General features: G+C 41.4%; 1 protein-coding gene across 1 annotated transcript in view; it reads right to left on the bottom strand.

Annotated features, from left to right (window-relative positions):
* SPAG17 (sperm associated antigen 17) overlaps nt 1–1,963 on the bottom strand; it is a 110,251-nt gene extending 108,288 nt beyond the window's left edge. Inside the window, exon 1 of the mRNA XM_035314579.1 lies at nt 1,670–1,963. Within this exon, the coding sequence (XP_035170470.1) occupies nt 1,670–1,768 (99 nt within the window). The 5' untranslated portion in view covers nt 1,769–1,963. The remainder of the gene's footprint in view (nt 1–1,669) is intronic.
* Nucleotides 1,964–16,764: the final 14,801 nt, after the last annotated feature.

Raw genomic sequence — 16,764 nt, 5'->3', positions numbered from 1 at the left:
ACTGTTGCAAAGGTGTGCTTTTACATCGCATGTGTATTTATATTAAGTATTGCCATGTTTGGCCATACTTGATGAACCTGAGATCTGCAGGCATTTAACAGCTTTGCACCATGTATGCCCTTACCCATGACTATCAGAGCTGAACATGAATTTTCCTGCAGTAAGAATTTTTAGCAGTTGCCCAGCATCACAGAAGCCTGAGCTCAAACTGAACCCAAGGCTCTGCCTGCTAGCAGCAAGACAGAGAAAGTGGAATTAGTTTAACTGGAACATAAAACAGATGGACAATACCAGAATTAAGGAGCCAAAGAACCCTAATTAAGCCCTGCTGGGTATAGGCATTATGATAATCTTTAATTAGGCGATCACAAACTTTTTTTTCCTACAGTATTCTTGCCCCATTCAGTGAACATATTCAACATTTTCTTTCCATCTGCCTCAATGTGTGGTCTTGAATAATCCTAATTCTGGCATTTCCTATATTTCAAGCATTTATTTCTTACCTTTTAAAATACTTTAATATAATGGTTTGTATTTAACAAATGTAATAAATTGCATATAGAAGCAGTAGAGTAAACAAAGCACTTTGTTCACTGAATTCACTGGACAATATCCACAGCCTTAATAAACACCACCATAAAAACAAAATATCGCTAATTGGCACCTTGCTAGCAAGCCCAGGAAAAAAAGCCCAGGAACTGAGTAGGTGACGGAGACTGGACCTCCACTCACCCCCATGCTTCGGGGAGGTTCTCCTAGGGCAGGGCAGGGATTCGCTAGTAAGGAAGGACTCGAGCGCTTTTGAACTCTGCTGAAAAAGCACATTCTGGGGGAAAAATGGGAAACAAAAGCCTTAGCTGAGCAGCACTTACTTCAAGTTGTGATTTTGGTTGGCTGACCTTGTACGATATCGTGACTACCAAACAAAAAAATAAATGCGAGGAAGTACTTAGGAGACTTTTGGACATCTGTGGTGTTTTTGGAAAGCTGGTTAGCCAATTGAAAAACTGCCTCCTGAATACGGAAATCTTCATAATTACTAGAACTAGTGCATTAAAAACAAACTAACAAAAACTCACAACAGCAAAACTATAAACTATCCTTGGTTTTCAAGTAAGGCACATCAGGGACCCAATAAACAAGGGAGCCATGGAAGTCATTTGTCTCACTTACAGAAGTGGAGCTAGGTAAACACATGCTAGATAAATATTATTGTTTGCGAAACTGCTACGCTATTTTGAAATCAAATTCTTTCTCGTGAGTCAAGATTTATTAGAATTACATTGCTTACATAGAACCTGGAAACCCAAACATGCCTTCAGATCCTCACTCACAAGCTGTTAAAAAGAAGGGTAAAAAAAAAAAAAAAAAAAAAAAAAAAAAAAAAAAAAAAGCTGCACACACCGAGGCAGGAAAATTACAGCCTCGCATTTTCAACGCTGGAGTTAATGCTGTGTCAGCACCTCCATCAAACCCCGTTGTTCAGCAGTTTATAAAAAGCTCGCTCCCAGCCGAAACTTGGCACCCACCCCGCCGAGAGGAGGGCGAGGGCGGCGGCTGCTCCTTGGGGCACCGGCGTGGGGAGAGAGCCCCTCCATGACCCCCTGCCCGCCCCAGCGCCCCTCGCCCCGGCCGGGCTGCCCCGGGTCCCCCTCGGTGCCTCCTTCACCTCCTCCAGGGCGGCGGCCACCAGCGCGGCCTCCCAGCTCTTCGCCGCGGGCCCCGCGGAGGCGGCGGCGGCGGCGGCCTTGGGCCGCTTGGGGCCCATGGCGGTGCCGGCAGCGGGCGGAGGCCTCACGCGTCGCCTTGGCGACCGGCACCCGCCCGCCCTGCGCCCGGGCAGCGGCTCGGGCCCTCGGGGGCTCCCGGGTTGGGAGCGGGGCCGTGGTGGGTTGGGGGCGCTGGGCTGGTCCCGGCAGCGGTGCTGGAGCCTGCAGGTGTGGGCGGCGAGGCAGCCCCCAGCCCCACATCACACCCCGAGCGCCGCCAGATGTGCCTGTGCCGGGACCAGAAGGGGAGAGAGGGAGGCACAGTTGGGAGAAAGCAGGAGGGCTGCCAAGATAAAGAATTCATTACAGAGGAGTCATGTCGTGATCTCACACTGGAGACGAGTGAAATATTCTGTGTGATTTAACATTTGGTGAAAATACCCCAAACCACATGGTGCCCTTCCCCCACCCGGTTGTACCGACCAGCATTGCTCGGAGCCTCCAAAACTTTTATTTTAACTTCGCAGGACACTTTCAGCCACGCTGTGCAGTCCATTACTGCTTTAGTCTGAATTTTATTCCAGGATGATACTGACCTCATGTATGTGCTTTATAAAACACCTTTAATTACATGCTTTTAGTGGAGAAATAGGAATTCAGGATTATAAGGAACATAAGATACAAGTCTTGTATCATCCTTAGTTTGCAGAAGTGTATCTTGCCCGGGTTTGTAGACAATGATGTAGTTTATAACATGGGAAAGCTGCACAGTAGATTTGCCAACATCCATAAACATTTTCCCCCACCCCATTTCTTGGCTGATGTCCATTTTTCTCTTTTTGAAGTTTTCTTTTGTTGTCCAGGAAAAAAAAAAAAAATCAGACTGCAATTGTTCACAGAAACAGGGATTGTGACATTTCCACCATCCCCTTGTTCTTCATTAAGGTCTTGGATTTGCAGACTGTGCCTGCTGAGGTGTAGTGAGAGAGTATGGGGAAGGAGAATCAGGCTAGGAACAGCTGTTAATACAGCAGGACAGGACAGAGGTATGGGGCAGAATGCACAGATACCGTTGCCAAATGCCTTTACTATTAACTCTCCTGCTTTTTTATGGCTCAGTTTTCAGGGTTGGATGTGAGCTTCAAGATGACCAACTGGAGGGTTCTGCACCCAGCTCCTGATGGTACGGCTGGAAATACGCACCACCATGATGTCAGTGAGAGATGAGGAGTGCTTAGAAGCACTGCCTGCTGTGCCCACACCTGGATCTGTAAGCTCAGGGCTGTTGGAAGGCTAAAAGAAAGCAAGTCACAAACAGCTGGGAGAACGTGAACAACAGCTGTGAGAATCATGAACTGGCCTGGTTTTATCTATTGTGTATTTGCTTGGATGAATAAAGATTAATTAAAGGAAATTGTTTTGTTTTGCTGCTTATCATCTTACTGAACACATCTAGCTAACTTTCTGTTTATTGTTGTTGGATTCTGTAGCAAATAGTGAGTCAAGCTGAAGCAGGACAGCTGATCACTGGGAGCTTAAAATGACCTCCACCACTCTCCTGAACAAAGGAGAGAAGGAAATTATATTTATTCCTTGTTACAAAGGGCCCTAGTGTATTGTTCTAAAATAGGTTCTCCACTAATGAAGTCAGCTAAAGATGTCTTCTGTTTGGCTGCTTGTCCCTGTCCATTCAGTTGTGCTGCCAAAGATGCTTGTAGGCCAAGCTATAAACCAGATCATTGAAACCCTCTTGGTTAAATCCTCCAACAGCCAAAAACAACAAATCAAAAATATTGGGAAACTATGGCTTTTGCTCCCTCCAAGTCATGCAGACTGCAAAATGCCCAGTTGTTGCCAAGCCATCTGAAAACTTCCAGCTTCCTTCTGATAACTGAAAGATGAAGTTACTGAAATCTTAAATCTTGTATTAGCAAAACTGAATGTAATTCAACTATACTTATAAACCAAGAATGCAAGTAATACGCAAAATAAGGATCCAGAGTGACTATACGTGGTTTGGTATACTTGCTAAAAAGGAATGCACAGATGTAAAACTGCCATTTCTACATAGAAAATTACATTCTGCCATTAGTGCAAGAGTTAATGGGCAAATCTGTAATGACTTTTTGTAAGACAGGAATATTTATGATGAAATTATCAGTGGCAACCTTAAAATTTTCAAGTCACCTTTTCATTTTCTGTCTTATTAAACCACCAAATACGAATACATGAACATATGTGGAGTAGCCAAAGCTGTGACTTTACAATAAACTTGCAGTTCTAAATAATGCTGTGTGTAAATACAAGGCAACTTGAGTTTATCTGGGAGAGGAGTTAACTACTCCCTATATTCTCAATTTGCACAATAGGGTAAGAAAATGTGCAGGTTCATACTGCAGTGTAGCTAGACACAGTAATATTCTTGTGCCCACATATTTAATAATAATATAGAAGAGATCTTTCCTTCTAATAATATACTCCCCAGAAGGGAAGTAGGTATAGTACTTACATCCTTCAGGAGGAAGAAACACTATTTGCCTCTTACTGTAGTGTGCTTTAAAGAACATTTGCTCTTGCTCTCCAGTAAATGGTGAAGAGTGAAAACATACTACTACTTGAAAAAATCATGTCTTCTCTACTTGATATTTCCTGAAAGACTACAGTTGACCAAAAAACTAGTAGAGGTTTTGGATCTTAAATAATTAAAGCCTGATCAACTGAGAGGGGAATTAATTTTAATCATGCATCTTTCTTTATATATATATGTGTATGTGTGTGTGTGTGTAACTGCTTATTTCAAATGCTTGACAAATATTTTGAAAAAATGATCTTTTCAGTAAGAACCATCAACTTCTCTCCTTCAGCTGACAAGTCAGCAAAGAGTGTTCTTTGCTCAAGTTGTTAAGAACACACGTAATTATTTATTGCTTTTCTAAGATTTAAATGTTTCTTAAACAGTGAGGCTTCCTGAATTATGGCTTCAGAAAGCTGTTTCCGTTTTGGAAAACTTTTCAAAAGGCTTTCTAGAACAGCTAACATGGCCTTCAGCACTGTTCAGGAAAACAGTCCTTGATGTTTCTTACCTTTCTAAAAGAAGAAAGGTATTATTATTTTTTTTTTTTTTTGAGAACACTTTGTGATTTATTTTTTTTTCCCTCAGAAATGAAGAGGGGGAAGAACATAAAACTCAGGTCGCTTTCCTTTTCAGTTTCATAGGGCTGTAGCACCCAGGCTGGGAACAGTTTTGCTTGAAGTTTGCAACCCCCCAGGACACAACCATCTCACAAATTACACAGATTTGGCAGCTATGGCATGTGTTTCTCTAGCCTCTCTGAAATTTCACGTATCAAGTTGGATGTAGGTCTTTGCCTACAGTTGCTGGTCTGGCCACCAAACTGTTCCTTGCAATTTGTTTCTCAGTCTCTAAATTTGTTTATACAACTTGCATAAAGCTTCCCACATGGACTACATTGGCCTTGTGGATGTAGACCAAGTAATACGTTTTGGCGTCAGGCTATAAAGCTTATTTCTACATCAGTGAATGATCAGTGCAGTTTAGTTAACAATGTGCCCTGAAAGGGACAAAAGTTGAGCATAAATATATTAGCACATTCCCCTTCTGAGTGTGGCATAGCAGGCTTATAATATTTCTGGCAACAAAAGTCACTAATTTCTTAATGGATGAGTTCTAACCATAATGAAACAATAAAATAAACCCTGTAAAATAAACAATAAACAATAAAACCTTCCTCAGACTGTAATAGGCCTTCGTAATACAACCACGTAGGAGGTGCTAGATGATGCTGAACTGTAAGATCACGCAGGAGTGGTTAGAGAGAAAGGAGGCACTTAAATGTAGAGACAGTACAATTCAGCCTGGAGTCAAATCTATTGGCCAAGTGGCAAGGTCTCTCCTCTGAATCAAAGCCACTGCATGTGCTCATCAATAGACATAACCTGTAAATATGTTGCTTAAGCCTGCCCATCTAATAATGTGGCCAAAATCAAAGGAAGCTGTTTATGTTCTCCTCTCCCCCAGGCTCTAGCATTTGGTATTGGTGGCCAGCCATTGTTTTTTCTTCACTCATATTTTCCGTCAAGCTGAGTTACAAATGTATGTAGCCTCTGTTGTTTATCAATAATACAACATGCAGAACAAATCAAACTTCCTTTATATATACAAATAAGCTTACATTTAAGAGCCTCCACCAACTTTGTTTTACTGAAAAGAAAAAACAAAAAGAACCCCACCACCGACAAACCAAACCTTACAAGGCCCTGCATTTAATTTCAGAAAAGATGCTTTCATAGCCTAGTCTCTTCCACGTGTATGCATGTGCAAGGAGAATGCTTTTTCCACTCTGTAGCCAATGATATAGGGATTCCTGGCAAAGCTCAAAATGAAATCCATTATCATCTGTCAGTAAAATGACTTCCAAATTCCAGCTGGATGCTGTGCAACAGTCTCTTTAAAGAAAGACTCCCCCTTCATTTGGTATTGTAGTTCTACTGTCTCTCGGCGACTGGATTTTGGAATCAATTCAGTGTTGCCAGTCAGCAAAAAAAGTCCAGTTTCTGATATCTCAGGCCTCATTCTTGCATCTTCCAAAACAAATCATGAGGTTTTTATTTTTCTCATTGAAGAAGTAAATTCAAAGGAAACATTTTCCCACCCTTGGAGAAAGCCAAAGTCCCCGTGCCCTCTACAATCCCATCCTTCTGCACTTTCAAATCCTTTATCATTGCATACTTTCTTCTGGCATAAAAGCAGTGTTTTCCCTAAGGTTAGAGTCCTCCATTCTGATCTGCTTCTATAGCACTCCTACCACTGTCAAGAAAGGGAATCTTACACAGTAGTGCTGAGCACAAACCGCTAACCTTTCTCAACAGCCAAACAAAGCAAAGTCTAAATAAATGGAATTTGAAACATTATACTCTTACTGGTGCAAAAATAAAACTGTTTCTCATCCACTGAAAACAAACATTAACACCATGGAGGGTAAACAGACCTAAGATCCATGCCAGAGCTTGTGCTGAAAGTAATGATAATAAGTGGTGTAAAGACATGGTGGGTTTGTTTGTTTATTTTTTAAAGGAGAAGACATTAGTTCTAACAATCTATGCAGTCTGAATTGGAATCACAGTAATTAAATAGCTAGGATCATAATTCTTTGACTTTGATATCCTAATTCTGTGAATTCATATTTGGATGATTTTTAACTGTGAATTTTCTGAGGGTTATGTCCAATTGTAGAATAATTAAATTACAGCAGTGTGATTTATTCTGAAACTGTTCCTTCAATTTTAATCCCCCCTCATTTCTTTCTAACCCTTTTCCCTGAACACATGCATTCCCCAGTGGATCTAGTTCAATGATTAGATTTTGGAAAGAAATACACAAAATAATATCTATTTCCTGCCCTATTTTGGCACCTTTCTCTGTCACACTTGTGCCTAAAATCTGCTTTATAGAACAGTAATGATTAAACTTGCCAGTCCTTGGACTGTATTCCGAAATACTATCATGCCTTAATTTATCATCCACTAAATCCTTTACTCTTCCTTAAACTTGAAGCATACCCATATTCTCCCTACTTCAGACCACAACTGCATCCTATGCTTCTCTTTTTCCCTCCTGCACCATTTCTGCTTCACAAGTTTTCCTCGTTCTGCATCTCCAAAAATCAAGCAGTACCTTGGTCCCCTGAAATTTCCCCCCACTTCCAGCTCAGACCTCTGCCTGTGTCAGCAGACTGTGGCACCACCAAGACTCAAAGCTAACATCTGCCAGCAGAGGCAGGAACATCTCTTTGATGTTCAAAGCACCATCACCTCTCTCCTGCCAGTCCTTGGTTCTAGATTTGGCTGGTCTGTGTGATCTGTTACCCATCTGCCAAGCACACTAGTGCAAGAGATCTTGGCACAGTGCTCCAACAAAAGAATTTATGTAGATGTGGTTGTCTCCCTCATCACCTGCTCTGGAATGCCTCCTCCCGAGCACATTCTTAAGTGCCTGATCACCACCATTTCCTGGGTGATATGAAATAAAAGAATATGAAAGACAAGGACCTGTTAGAGGGGTTTCAGAGGAGGGCCACGAGGACAATCAGAGGTTTGGAGCACCTCTCCTACAAAGACAGAATGAGAGAGCTGGGGATGTTCAGCTCTAGGGAGACTCTCCAGTGGCCTTCCAGTGAGTGCTTAAATGGGGCCAAGAGGAAAGCTGGGGAGGGACTCTTCATCACAGAGTGTAGTGATAGGACAAGGGATAATGGTTTTAAAGCAAAAGAGGGTAGATTTAAATTAGATATTAGGAAGAAATAATTTATTACTGGGGTGGTGGAATGGGTTGCCCAGAGAGTTGTAGATGCCCAATGCCTGGAAGTGTTCAAGGCTAGACTGGATGGGGCTTTGGGCAACCTGGTCTGCTGGAATATGTCCCTGCCCAAGGCAGGGGTGTTGGAACTACCTTTAAGGTCCCTTCCAGACTACTAGTTCTATGATTCTGTTTGAAATAAAAGAGTATGAGAAGGCTAGGTGCTGCTGTACACAGTGAGTTGGCAATCTAGAATTTGGCCAGCCATCCTGTAGAAAATCAAATCATATGGGCATCCTGATGGCATCAGGATCTATCCCTGAACCTGTGTAGTGCCTCTTAGAAGTGCTGTAGCCCCAGGTATTACTCAGAAAAACTCAGTGAAAAACAGGTGTCAGAGATGAGCAGGCTAAGAGCAGTATCTGCATGCCAGGGCCTCACCTTACATCCCTCCAGCTGAGTTAAGTGAAAGATGAAAATTATTATGAAAGGTGGTTTACCTTTGTGGTATTACCTGTAATAGAATATTACTCTTCACCTTCACTGGATGAATGCAGTGCAGTTTTGCAATGTAACCCCCAAAAGACAATTTCCCGCACTCCTCCAAGTCTTCTTATTTATCCTATGTGCAAGATTTTAGTGAGTCTCAACAGTAGGAGAAGTAAAAAGAATTTGTTCTTTATTTCTGTAAATGACAGCAAAAACAACATTCTGTCAGAATTTCTGTATTTCTTTTAGCTATTTGAAGGAGAGCAGATTTAGTTAAATATTCTCAGAAAATTAATTCTTTATTCAAAGAGTAAATTATGTAATTTTAAGGAAGCTAAGTAACAAAATATTGTTTAAACAATAAAATAGCTTAACTTCCCTGAAAGCCTCTCAGATATCTTTTAATGACCGATTTAATGTAAAAGCTCCACTCACTACTGACAGGTATTATCTAATAAATAACGGTTTCAAAGAAAAACAGTAACACCTTATCATTAACATAATGCAGCTTCTGCCATGAGCACCTACTTATATGGGTTCAGTAAGCTTTAAACAAATAGAACACAGCAGGACTTTACAGAGATCAAGTCAAAAAGGATTTCTAATTAGCACTTTTCTTAGTTAACAAATAGTATAAGTATTAATTCCCATCAGCCAAATTCATTAATTCACACTAACATCAGTCAGAATGTAAAATGAGGCCTTTTCCCATCTCTCTTGATCTCATTACGTCAGGCAAAGTAAAACATTTACTGTGCCAGGGATGCAAGATGCTAAGGGCTGTCAGTTGAGTAGGTACAATGTTTAGCTACACCTGGCCATATTCCCAAATTAACGACCCACCTGAGCCAGCGTTCATGCGATCTGTGCTGTTTATTTTGTATCTAGTGATTTCTGAGAGAGGGACTAGTCAGCATTTGAGAATAATGTGGAGAGATCTGACATAACCAGCTGAGCTCAGCAGTTTGGCCCAATGTGCCGACTGTGGTGTCTAAACTCTAAATCTGTCCAGCGCTGATGTATTCTGAGTACATGCAAATCTATACAAACATCCGAAAGTCATTTTGACTGCCTGTCATCAGTAACTACAAAGTAAGACTGTGAATAAAATGAAACAAAGCAGAATTTCTTAGCTTTCTTTAAAATGTGTGTTAAATGCCAACAGAAGTTTTTTTTGGTGAATGTATCTTCTTCCATTTGCCTTGAATTATCTTTGCTTTTCTTCATCATCCTACAAATCCTACAAAAACTAAGCAATAGCATTTTAAAGAAAGCCGTGATGAATTAGTTACTTTTAACTGCAAACTCCTGTCAGTAAACCTTGAGTGCCATTACTACCAGCATGCATCAATGAAGTACAACTTGTCTGGTTTCCTCTTATACAAAAGTCTAACATTCTCAAGATTTATATGAACATATATATATATGATTTTGAAACCTAACTATTGCTTTCCAGGACAGAAAATTAATGAAATGATATTGAAAGTCTGTCTTCTGGTCTAATGATGTTTAGACAGCATTAGAAAAAGACAGAGCTATGCCACCAAGGAGTGTGAGAGTTTGTGTGTAATAAAAGGCTACGCTGAAAACGAACCATTTCTAGAGCTGTTTTCATTATATTTTTCAGAGGTGATAGAATTTGATTTCAGCAATCATAATTTAACTTGTGCACAAAAGCTTCAGCCAACACTTTAAGTTGTTTTTTAGAGCTTGGTTCATGGAATTCCAAGCTGGTGCAAATATACCACTGTTATTTGGGGGTAGTAAGCTAGCTGTGGGAATAGTTGATCAGTTTAGAAGCTATGAAAATATTGACTACTAAAGCTCAACACTTACCTCATTCAGACCTTCCCATCAGAGTTTGAGTAATGCTAGATGTTTCGAGTAGCAGGCTGAGGCCCAGATCTGAGGCAGTTAGCTCCCCAGGTACCTTTGAAGATCTAAGTTGATGCACATGGCTCACACACTTTCTGCCACACATCCTGGATCACTAGAGGTATAATCACATCCAATCAGAGGTCTGTCTAATGGGGCAAAACAGGGCAGGCTGAACTGTTTTACCCTTCTCTTCTGTCCAGAATGAGGGTATTAGCATTACATAGCAGATATGATTGGCAGCACTTCTCATCCAATCGTTCTAATGGATTTCAATGAACAATTAGGAAGTTCATCCACCACACATAAGAGGGGTGCTGTTTGGAGGTCTTTACTGCTAAACACTGTAGAAAGTGCTATTGTTTTTACTTTTCGGAAACATGGGAAAGTGATAGAAATCTTTATACTGCCATAAACCAAATTCTTGCCTAAATCTTCACAAGAAAGGACTATTGATGATGCCGCTTGACTTTGGGAGGCACTCCTCAAGGCTGCATTTATGCCATCATCGATTATTTCATCAACTAGCCAGGAACAGTGTGGTTTTCTGAAAGAATGAGTACATTCCTATCCCTGATTTTATCTATGGATGGGATTTGAAGGCATGAAGAAAACAAAGGAGGGATGGAGCTTGAAATGAGAAGCCTGAGGCATACTGTATAACTGCCGCTACCCACAGACAGCAGCCCATGCAGCTGGAAGTGTGTGAAGGGCGAGAAGGCCAAGTACTGAAAGACAGGCACTTGAGGCTGTGAGGAAACAATTCCAGTTCTGCCCATGCAAATACGCTGATGGTGTGGCATGGTACTAGTGGAGCATGGCAATGTTACTGTTAGGTACTGCCCTATGTTTTTAATGTCTTATTAAACAGAGGTACCTTGACCTACCTTAACCCATGTGTTTGTCCATCTTCCAGTGCTGGGTTCTAGACATCCACTTATGTATTTGGAATTTAAAGAATTGTCAAAGGAAGGAAACGTTATGCACAGACTTTCATCTATTTTTTTTCCTCAGGTCAGTGGGGAAATACGATGTTTTAATTGAGTTTTGAAAGGCTGCTGACCTAGAGGGAAGCCCTGGAAATCATTTGCATTAGACTTTTTAAAAGAACAGCTAATTATTCTGATAAAGATCGAGTTGGGACTATTTTGCCCAGCTGCTTGCTGGGATATTTATGAGGATTCGATGATAGGTACTTCTAAAAGCCTGTTTTATTTTATTTTTATTTATTTATTTATTTATTTTCCCTAGAAAGCATAGGACACTTCTGCACAATAGTAAGTATAAAACATGTTTTGAAGAAAGAAATATATAAAAAGATGATACAAAGCTTGTTTTAGCATTAAATATTTGTATTTTCAGTATGTTTTTTAAATTATTATTGTTTTATTTTTTATTTGTGAAGCTGAAGCTACAAAACTCAGGCTGGTTTCTTTATGGCAGTTTTCTTCACACTGTGAAGTAGAAAGATTGTTCTCCTATATGTTAGTAGATACTTGTTACTTTCCATCTACAAGAAGAAAAGTGCAAGCATAGAATTGCACATATCAATATGGAACACCATGCCTTATCCAGGTAGAATAATTTAGATAACTTAGCTCCTTCATGAAAGAGAATTATATGTATTATAGAGATATCCCTCCAACTGCCCTTGGCTACCCACCCCGACCAGAGACAGAAGGATGAGAGTGTAAGTGTTGAACCATGACACATTTTTGTTCTCAGTGATCATTTGGTTATTTAAAAATCAAACATATGGCCTAGAGTTCTGAAAAGCAATCGTAATTATTGTAATATTCTGTCAAATCTGGTGAAAAGCAGACTTGTTACCTTGAGATGGGGTTTGTGGTAATGCTAGCTACCTCGGTTACTGGCTAGGTGGCAGTAAAGTTTATTTATGTATTAATACATGGTGTGTTATTTTCTATACCAGTTTTAAATTCAGCTCACTGTACTGGTGAGAGAGTTCCTGTTGTCACACATCCTGGTCATCCCTATATTACTGCTGCTGTCCATTCTCCTACATCCAATTAAAAGTAATTTTCATAACCGCAGCTCACTATTTGTCTGTTTGCTTCTTTCGTTTTCATAGGATATGAAACCAAATCCCAGTAGTTTGGACCTTTCAATAATAAAGTTGTAATAAGCATTACAGAAATCAAACAGATGCCTACTTCTCCTGGACAAAGGTTGTTTTCTCTCATTTCATCAGGAGGCTCCCAGATCATATATTTCTAGTGCCTACTTTTCTTGCTTTCTAGAATAGAGGATTTGGGCAGGAGTTGGGCTGCAGTTTCCTGGCATAGTTATACAGGCTCATGGTATGATAATTAATTCTCTTCATGGTGACACTGGTGAGCAGGCAGTAATCCTGGGAGCAGAAGCAGCTGTGCCAGCACCAAGGCTCTTATGTCCACTCGGGGAATATTGTTCAAGGTGGTGGTTTAACTTCTCCAGAAGAAGGTCTACCCAGGGGCATTCAAGATGGCGGTTTAACTTATCTGTCAGGCCTCCTGTCCTTTCTGGATAGTCACACTGGCAAATCAGCTGTAACTGGGAGGAGATGTTCAGCTTACAAAACAGAGCATGTAGGAGAAGCTCATCTGTGTGATTCCCAATAATGTCAAGAAAAGTGGTGGTCTGGAGGCCACCTGAAGTGGCAGACATCATGGCAGAACACCTGCAGACCAAGGCTGTGCAACCGCTGCAATGTAGCATCAGCCTCCACCCTGATGGACATGAACAGAATAGAGGTAACTGTCTGGATGCGGGGAAGGTGTTTTTAGTTTGCTTTTAGTTTCTCACTGTTTTAGTGCTCTAGTGATAGGCAATAAATTACATTAATCTCCCTATGCTGAGCCTGTTTTGCCTGTGACGATAATTGATGAGTGATCTCCTTGTCCTTATCTCAACCCTTGAGCCCTTTTCATTGTATTTTCTCCCCTTTTTCCTTTGAGGAGGGGGAATGAGAGAATGGTTGTGGTGGAGTTCAGTTGTGTAGCAGGGCAAAACCACAACAGTAACACAACCCAGCCTAGGCCAAGCATCCTTTGGAAAATTAGGAGATGTGCTGATCCTACCATCAAGCCAGAGATCACCAGAGTATTTTTGAGACAAGTGGTTATGGTTTTGGATCTCTAAACAGGAATTTGTACATCTTGACAAGAATACACAACTCCTATCTCTTCCAGACGAGGAAACTGTGCTGCAGGCTGCAGCTGCCTTCAGCCCTGCTGCTCCTCCTGGCCACCTGTTGGTAGTCGTACTCTCACACGCAGCCTCAAACCCTGGGAGATTAGACCCATTCATATCTGAAATGACTGAGAAAAGAGTGGATGAAGGCAAAACTGTTAAAATGGCTCAGCCCCCTCCATGCTGCTTCACCATGGACCCCCGGCCCCACTGAGCAGCTGCCCCCCACCCCAAAACCCCTCGGAGCAGCTGCTGTCCGTCTGGTTGCCCTGGCCTCCTTGTCAGCTGTTTGATGTCACACATCAATCTTCCATCTTTCCTGCAAATCTCTGATGATCGAGTTTCGCATTTCCAGGACTCTGGCTGTAAAGCCCCTTTCACTGGTATAATTAGTAATTAGAGGAAAAATGTTAGCAAACTCCTCTGGCATAAACAGACACTCAATCCCCATCTGTCAAGTCAGGAAATTCACATTAGGGTGAAGGACCAATACAGATTTTTCTATCATCTGAGGTAAGTGACCGCACACGCTCTTCACTACTTAATTAAGTCGCCCACATGACAATGAGGTGGATCTATTTTTAAGTGACTGTTTCAATTATAAGCTGTTTTCAGTGTTTTGAAAGTTGTGTCTTTACCACTTGGAACCCCCACTGACTTTAAAGAAATCAGTTCTCCCAGTGGTGAGTCCCTGTTGAGGAGAAGAGGGGCTCGTTCATGACTTGTGTTCATGTGCTTGATCTTCTACAGAGCTATGCTGCAGAGATGACCCTATTCAATAAATGCTCAGACATGATAAGTAAGGCAGACGAAGAATGGGACCATTTTAGTATAGCAGAAAATGCATGGTAATATGCAGTGGGTGAAGACAGACTACTTCAGCCTGGAGACAAGGCCCCACATATTTAGTGTGGAATGCAGCTAATGGCTGGAGACAATTAGCAAACGTTATGATGAACAGCCCTTCTCTGGAAAGCTTCCAGACAAGATTGGATGTTTTTTCCTCCTGTAACAAATACTATAGTTTGAAGATAAGCTAATTTAGGAAAGTCCTATGCCTTGTGTTATGCTGGAGGCCAGCACAGATGTGCAGAATGGCTTCTTCTGGATTTAGCATCCACAATGGGAGTGAAAAATGCTAGCCAGGCCCTACTTAAGCCATAACTGGGGCTCCATGCATTGTTTGCTAAAGCACTTCCTCTGGCCTTGTGGAGCTCATTTTAAGAACTATTTTTTCCCCTTCTGCAAGGGAGGAAATTCATACATGACTGAGGATCAAGCCTTCCATAATTATCTGAGGAAAAGCTAGGGGCTGTATAGCTGGGGAAAAACTCAACAGCAGTTAAGCTCAGAAATCCTTTTCTGGGGTTTCTGTTTCATTTATAGGTTTATGGTGCAACCTAAACAAAGATAAATAAGTCAAGTCCCTGGCTGTATTCCACTCCTAGACTTAAGCAGCCCTTAAACACAAAACCCCAGCAACCACAAACAAGGCAATTCTTATGTGACTGAAGTTTCATATTGTTCTGTAACCCAGTCCTGCCCAGTTTCTCCAGAAGGAGTGATCTCTTTCAAAACTTCAGAGGCAAATTACACATAGTGGCACACAGTTATTTCAGGGATTGGCAGAAAAGCTAGGCTTGCTTGAGCCACACTCAGATAAGGAGCCATTATTCAATGGACGTTAAAAAATGTGATCTGATTCTTCAAACAGTATTTAGCATTTAATTCCTCAGGTCATTGTTCATCTCAGAGCTTGAGAGGGACAGGGTGAACCAAGGCTGCCAGAGCAGGGAAAGGAGAAGTTTCCAGAGAAAGACAGAATCCCCAAAGGTTATATGAGATGTTTCTTGACATTTTTTTTTGCAGGATGTGTAGCTGAAGAAGGGCTCAGACAATTTTTTTAAAATGTTGGATCAATTTCCAGACACAGTGAATACTGTCTCTCAGGGTACTAAAAATCAAGCTTGACATTGAGTTCACTGTTAGATACAAAATGGAAACTAATATAACATCACAGGAGAGATTGTAAGAAAAATAAATTTAAATTCTTACAGTAGCATAACCTCATACTTTTGACATGATGCATACCTCACTATGCTGACCTTATTTTCAACAACTTAGGAGTCTTTGACCTTAACAGCTTAATAGTATTCTCTTAAAATATTTTTTTCAGAGTTTATGTTCCTAGGCCTCAAAGAGGAAAGGTGAACTTGAAGAAAAATAAACCAGTTATGTAGGCTGACATCCTTAACTCCACAACTGATAACTTAAGATCACTTTCAGCAGCCCCTGTCACTTGAGCTAGCTGGAATAACTGGTAATGGCAGAAGTTTGTTATTTGGTAGATGAGTGAGCATTAGAAAGGGATGAAGTCATTCTGTTCATACTATCACATACTATTGGCTTTTGGAGAGACTCCATGGCAGGGGAAATCTGGACTCTGCTCCAACAGGGACTGTGATCAAAGGGGATCCCCTCTGCCTGCACCAAAAAAGCCATGTTCCTTTTACCCAACCTCTATTCTCTGGTCCTTGCTGTAGCTCTCTCTTTTCCCCATCCTTAGACACACGTAGTTCTCCCCATCCTTGCCTTGCTCAGCTTGTCACTGATTCTCTTCCCTGATGTGTGTCACCAACATTGCCTGGTTCCCTTAGCAAGCTGTTGCTTGTACCACTCCGAGTTTACACTAATTTCTCCCCACTTGTGGCTCTCGAACTCTCTGTCTCCTCACACCACACCAGATTCTCAGGCTCTTCATCCAGCCTTGGCTTTCACTCTCTTTTCTGCCTTCCATATTTGCTGCTCCCTCTCTAGCCTCTGGGTTTCTCTAGTTCAGCTCCTTTAACTGGACAGAGCCCCCACTAGCTCTGATCTTTTTCCTGCTACACCTCTTCATCCAACAGGTTTGCAATATAGACTATTGCTTCAGCCTTCTCTTGAAACTGAGTATGCCTCCTCCTCAATGTAGCCTCCACTTTTCCTCAGATCCCTGGCCTGCACATTATCTGCACAACTCAAGTTTGAAGCTTCTATACTAAAGTCAGTTTCCTGCTCAGTATATCAATTTGTTTTTATTTCTTCCCTCTCTGCTCCACATCCAGTTCCATTCAGTAAGTCTGCTTCAGCACATTTTCTAAGTTGTACATTATAGCAATCCTGAGAGAATCCCTCCTACCACTG

This window comes from Oxyura jamaicensis, chromosome 1, assembly GCF_011077185.1.
Source record: "Oxyura jamaicensis isolate SHBP4307 breed ruddy duck chromosome 1, BPBGC_Ojam_1.0, whole genome shotgun sequence".
Classification (NCBI taxonomy): Eukaryota; Metazoa; Chordata; class Aves; order Anseriformes; family Anatidae; genus Oxyura; species Oxyura jamaicensis.
The sequence above is the reverse complement of the archived record's forward strand: the minus strand, read 5'-3'. Positions and strand labels throughout refer to the sequence as shown.